This window comes from Aplysia californica, unplaced genomic scaffold (assembly GCF_000002075.1).
Source record: "Aplysia californica isolate F4 #8 unplaced genomic scaffold, AplCal3.0 scaffold00123, whole genome shotgun sequence".
Lineage (NCBI taxonomy): Eukaryota > Metazoa > Mollusca > Gastropoda > Aplysiida > Aplysiidae > Aplysia > Aplysia californica.
Window position 1 is genome coordinate 977,883 of NW_004797393.1, and position 6,189 is coordinate 984,071.

Genomic DNA, 6,189 nt, shown 5'->3' on the forward strand with positions numbered 1-6,189 from the left:
TGTATGTATGTATGTATGTATGTATGTATGTATGTATGTATGTATGTATGTATGTGTGTGTGTGTGTGTGTGTGTGTGTGTGTGTGTGTATGTATGTATGTATGTATTTATGTATGTATTTATGTATGTATGTATGTATAAATTGGCATATTACGTTCTAAGCACTATCCCAGATAGCATTTTTTTCAGGAGAGAGAATTAAACTGTTTCATTCTTTTAACAAGTAACTGTATTGTGTATCTTTTCTTGTCTTTTCCAATATTTAGAGGTTGGATTTCGAAAAAAGATTTATCGGGCACAAGCAACTGATATCACAGTTTATGAAACTATTTTTTATTCACAACTTTGGGTCAAATTTATCTAAACAGCTGGACGACGTACGTTTTTCTAACACTCTTTTTTCTCTTTCAGAGTTTCTGTGTTTGTTGTTGTTTTTCTCCTCCACCCATCAAAATTGAGGGACTGCTTTAAGGGATTGTCCCATCTTTCTTTTTTCATTTGTTTCGCAGGTCCATACAGTTTTTCAGTCAGCCTGAGAGATGTAAGTCATACTGTTTCCCTTCAGTGCCTAGTTCCTAGTGGCTCCTGCAGTCCTACAGAACATGCTCTGTTGTTTGGTTATTTATTTTTCCAGTGAGAGACAGATCTTGTTCAACGACTTAGTGTCGATTTAAGTGTCCCTTTGCTCATGCTGATATGTATTGCACAGTTTCTGCTGCTGTTGTTGGGGTTTAGCCACCATAATTGAGTAGCATGCTGTGTTTTACTTCTACATATGTGCAGTATTCTTAAACTTGTGTCCGTCCCCACCAAAGCTGAACCAGAAAAAAGGGAGGGGGCCGAGAGAGAGAGAGAGAGAGAGAGAGAGAGAGAGAGAGAGAGAGAGAGAGAGAGAGAGAGAGAGAGAGAGATCAGCCAAAATCATCTTAAAACACACAGTTCCACATGCTTTACCCCTTGATTCCGATTCCTATCACTGTCATGGGGTCTACAGTATTTAGGACATTCAAGGTTTTGAGTAATTAAATCGATCCTCATCATTATTATCAAGTGCCAGATCTGCGACAGACATCGGCCATCACAATTCCTTCCTTTGCTCTGGTGCTCTAAAAAAAAAAGCCGTACTATCCTTATCGTTCCCCGTCACCAATTCGTTTAGGCTCTCCTAGTAAGTTGCTCTGTGTCGTTTGCCTTCAATTTTACCAGTGTCCCAGAAACTACACATTATGTTTCTTCCTTTTTTTTTTATCAACGAGCGTCCCACAAGGGTCTCATCAAGTACCACCTCAGTCGATATGTTTTCCTTTCAAATTTTTTAAAACATTTCTGTTGTTTCTATTTTATTTTCAATGTCTATAGTGATAGTAATCAAATCGATACCATGCCGAAAGCACAATCGGTCAGATCCGTCATGCGTGTCACGTGGCTTTGGGGAGAGACTTAAAAATTCGCCTTGGGGATATCTTTGGATGGTAGACCCAATTTAGCAAGTAGACTTGTAGATCATTTAAATCGTTGATGTGGAAAAACGCTAGCTCCTAATGCTATTTTGGTTCCTTGCGTTTTGTTTATTTTGTTGTTGTTGTTTTTTTGTTTTTTTGCTTGCTTGTTGCATTTGTTGTTGTTGTTGTTTTTTAGGGAGTGCATTTTATTGTTTTGTTTTTATTGGGGGTGGGGGGGGGGTCGTGAGGAGGGGGGTGAATTGTGTGTGGTACGGTGATGGGAGGGAGTGGGGGTGGGGGAGGTTAGAGGGTTCTTTTATTGTTCTTGTTGAGTTTGGGGGGAGGGTGGGGGTGTTTTTTGTTGTTTTGTTATTGTTGTTGTATTGTTTGTTTGTTTGTTTGTTTGTTTTTTTGGTTGGGTTTTTTGGGGAGGTTACTGGTTTTCTTTGGGGGGATGGAGTAGGGATAGTCTTCAAGAAGGAGATTTCGCTGTTTAAATAACTTTATAGAGTTAAACATGAGTCTGGCACCCATATGTTACCATATCGAAGGCTGTATCAAAGCTAAATACAGGCATGTGTGTCTTATTTTGGGGTCTTTTGTAAATTGATTAGAATTCGTGCATGGTGTATTTCTGAATGTTGATGAGCATGTCTCTTGAGTAGTTTCTTTTTACGTCATCAACGACGCACGTTGGTAATTCAACAGCTGTCTTTTGAGACACTATAAAAGGAGCATGACTTTCTAATTCGCACAGGTTTTTCCATTCTGTTTGCTCTTATAGAAACGGAAGGCAGGCATTTTCTTTTACTGAAACAGATAACAAGCATGAACATGTTCTACGGTCGGCAGGGGTAATAATAATACAATATAAAGTGCATATAGCTTGCTATCGAGCGGGGATATGCGCTATACGATTATTATTATTATTATTATTATTATTATTATTATTATTATTATTATTATTATTATTATTATCATTATTATTGTTGTTGTTCTTGTTGTTATTTTTATTATTATTATTATTATTATTATTAAATATACAAAGTCCTGTTTTTTATTTTAGTATGATGGGACGAAATGCACTGCAAAATTGCCTGCTGCTAACCAGACACATGCTATGTCCTTCAAGCGTTAAAGAAAAGGCGACATCGGAAGCCGAAGGACTTTGTGACATACAATTTTCTGAAAGCGATTTTCTTTTCTTTTTTTGGTGGGGGGTGGGGGAAGATGTCTAATCACGTTCATAAAAGAAAAGAAAAAAGGCAACAAGGGTTTCATTTCTGTTTAATTAATCCTATCTCATCGTTCTCAACGATTCACGACCCGATTGCAAGTAGAAGCGACCTCTTCAAGCATCATTCCTCAGCAAATGTGTCTTGTGATGTCACAAAAAGATGGAGATATTTCTTCTTACGCCGTCACTTCTACTTGACCCACTCGGACCCTGCTCGCCCTTCATGACGTAATCTCATTCTCGGTGGCGTCCGACAGATCTACATGGTCCACGTCACGGCCGAACCGTCCACCTCCGATACCGTAATCCCCGTAGCTTCTCTTCCCGAACCTGCCACCGCCCAGACCGTAATCGTAAGACCACGCCCCCTGTCGCTTGTTTACCACGCCAGTCGCCGGCCTCTGTCCGAGATACCCCTTGGCCGCTGACACTTCGTCTGGTATGACGTCAGCTGTGACCTCAGTTTCTGGGAAGCTGGACACTCTGGGACCTTCCCATGCCTCTTGTGCATGCGCCTGTGCTGACCCCTCGCTATTCTGGCGTGCTCGCTCAATGTTCTTCAGTTTCCCCAGCAGAGTCACCAGATGACTCAGGTCCTCTCGTCTGCTGTTAGTCGGAAGGGCAGACGCAGCACATGCGCAGAGAACGAGAATGACGACGCTGAGAAGTTGGGGTTCCATGACTGTGCAGGAGTGTTTTTGGCAGGAGGGACGAAAGTTACAATTTGCAGTTCAGAGAAACTTTTCTTTCGCTCTAAAGTCGTTCGTTGCAAGGGCCTCAATATTCTTCTTCCTGGTCTTTCAATTCACTGGTTCAATCTGTGGGACAAACAAGAATTATGATCAGGAATAGCTTTACAAGAATACGGAATAAATGAATTATAAATGTGTACATGGATATTCTACTTTGATGTTTTTGTACCGTATTTTATCGTTTCTTATCAGACTTGCTTAACACGTAGAGCCGTCGATGTATTCGCACCGAGTATTGAAAATATTAATGTTGATTAGCCATCTATTCTTTTTTAATCTTGTAATAATATAAAATGATGGTGAAGAATGTTAGATGTTTGCTGCAGTATATTTGCAATTGTGGGTCATCACAGGTGGGCTTTGCCCATTCCTCATCATCATCATCATCATCATCATCATCATCATCAATGCCTTTCACCCCTGGCAGGGTATAGGCCAAATAAAAGCTCCTTCCATTTATCTCTGTCCTAGGCCATCCTTCCAAGCTCGTTCCAAGTGAGCTTCATCTCTCTCATGTCCCTTTCCACACATCTCCTACATGTTTCCCGTGGACTATCCCTGCCTCGTGCCTCGTGCTCTCTGTGGATTCCACTGCGGCGACTGTCTTGGGATGTTTCCGCTAGGTTTTCGTAAATCCGTGGCCACTTTCTTAGTTCTATTTCTACCTCTATATCCCTTTATCTGGTCCTTTCCCACAGCTCTTCATTTCTGATTCTATCCTGCCTCTTAATTCTTAGGATACTACTGATGCTCCATGTTAATAGGAGTTTCATGTATATAATACATACATAGACACCAACAGGTCATTCAGAGCCACTGGGTTTTGAGAGAATGTAGAGGGGAGGGGCAAAAGTAAAAATAGGGATTGAAGAATGAAACTGGCAAAGACGAGATTCTAAAGTAAACACCACACTTCTTTTGAGAGCAGATGGTCCTGTAGGCTAATCCTTTTCATAGAAGATTCACCCCTTGTTTTGTTTTTTATTTTGGTTACCACGTGACCCCTCTGCTGTACTGGCCTGAGGATAAACGGGAAGAGGGGGTTAAAGAGAAAACGTTTTTTGATATTTCTGCTGTTGATGCTGTTGTTGTTGTTTTTGTAGTTGTTGTTGTTTTTGTAGTTGTTGTTGTTTTATTGTTGCTACAGATGCTGCTATTTGTTTGTTTTTTGCTGCTACTGTTTTCTTTACGCATTCGGTTGGATGGCAGAACGCATATTGTGCCGATGTGCTTCTTTTTACTTAAATTCAAGCTCAAAACTGTTTTATTCTCTGTTGTTGTGTTTGTTGTTGTTGTTTGTGAGGTTGTTGTTTTGTTGTTGCTGATGTTGTTGTTGTTGTGGTTGTTGTTGTTGTTGTTGTTGTTGTTGTTGTTTTCAAAATGTCTTTGGGCACGTGTCTTTTTGCCCACCGTCAGGTTGTAGAAAGGGAAGGGGAACAAAAAAAAGGAAGACATCTTATATTTTCCTTGGCATCAAAAAGAACATGATGACATTCGAGTCTGGCGGTTTTATCACAGAACGGGTCACCATTATATCACAGAGAGGTAAAATCTCTGCGTGATCAATCCAATGTCTGCAGACGAGACGCAAGAACGTCTCTAAGTTGAACCACAAATTTGGCCAATTCCCTGGTCGCCCCCTCCCATGAGCCCGCGTGTGTTCAGGAAGCCATTACTGCGCCTGCGCGGATGTCCCACGTGGTACCGGTTTGTAATAGGGCTCCACCTAGCGACAAAGATAACATGGGCGTTGTCTTAGCCTCCACCGCTTTCATCCCCCTCTCCCCTTATTTTTCTTGTTTGTCGTGCTTGGGAGGGTCCTGTGTGATTATTATGAATATCTGGGACATGCTGTTGTTGTTTGTTTGTTTGTTTGTTTGTTTGTTTCCCTGTTTCTCTGTTTCTCTGTTTCTTTCTTTATTTATTTATTTATTTTAGAAAGAGTTTTACAGCACTTGCAACACAAATAGGTTATATAAGTGCCAAAGATTCGAGCTGATACTAGATAGTAGCCTACAATTTAAAAAAGGAGGAGAGATGCGGACGTGACACGAAAGAAAGCGCAAACCACCCCAGAGCACATGCCAACCACCCACATATCTCGGACATGCAAACTGTAAACCCGAATGTCTTGAAAATTGAAAATAATGTCAGTAGTTGGTTTTTTTTTTATTTGTTCGTTATTCGGAAATCTGTTCGGATTTTCTATTGAGGGGGTAAGAGATTTTCTATTGGGGGGTAAGAGATTTTCTATTGAGGGGATGAGAGAAAAAGGCAAATTGAAGGAACGCGACACACCATGGAAAGAGGGTGGTTGTGGTGTTGGGTACGTGACCTATTAACAGAAAAAGCGTAACAGATTGAAAGGGGGGAGGCGATAAAGCCCTCAAACAGAGGAGAAAAACTGAGGTGTAAAGAGAGAGGGGGGAGAGGGAAAGAGAGAGAGGGGGAGAGAGCTGGATGAATTGCACTAGATTCATTTGAAGGAGAAAGAGAGAGAGGGGGGGGAGATAGATAGAGAGAGAGAGAGAGAGAGAGAGAGAGAGAGAGAGCAGAGAGACAGGCAAACAGTGACAGAGAGAGGAGTGCGTGAGACAATGGTAGAATAATAATGTGTACGTGTGTATTTGAGTGATTGTGTATGTGTGGGGGGGGTGCCGTTTGTACGTATGTGTGTGTTTGCGTGTGTATGTGTGTATGTGTGTGTGTGCATGCGCGCGCGCGTGTACGTGAGAGACAGAGTGAGAGAGAGAGAGAG

At 41.4% G+C, this 6,189-nt stretch overlaps 1 protein-coding gene across 2 annotated transcripts in view; it reads right to left on the reverse strand.

Moving 5' to 3' along the window:
- Positions 1-2,712: 2,712 nt before the first annotated feature.
- The window catches only part of LOC101857558, a 74,296-nt gene continuing 70,819 nt past the window's right edge, over positions 2,713-6,189 (reverse strand). For both annotated transcript variants that reach the window (XM_005096207.3, XM_005096206.3), the window contains one exon: positions 2,713-3,497. In XM_005096207.3, coding sequence (XP_005096264.1) covers positions 2,901-3,359 — 459 coding nt within the window. In that variant the 5' untranslated portion in view covers positions 3,360-3,497 and the 3' untranslated portion in view covers positions 2,713-2,900. The remainder of the gene's footprint in view (positions 3,498-6,189) is intronic.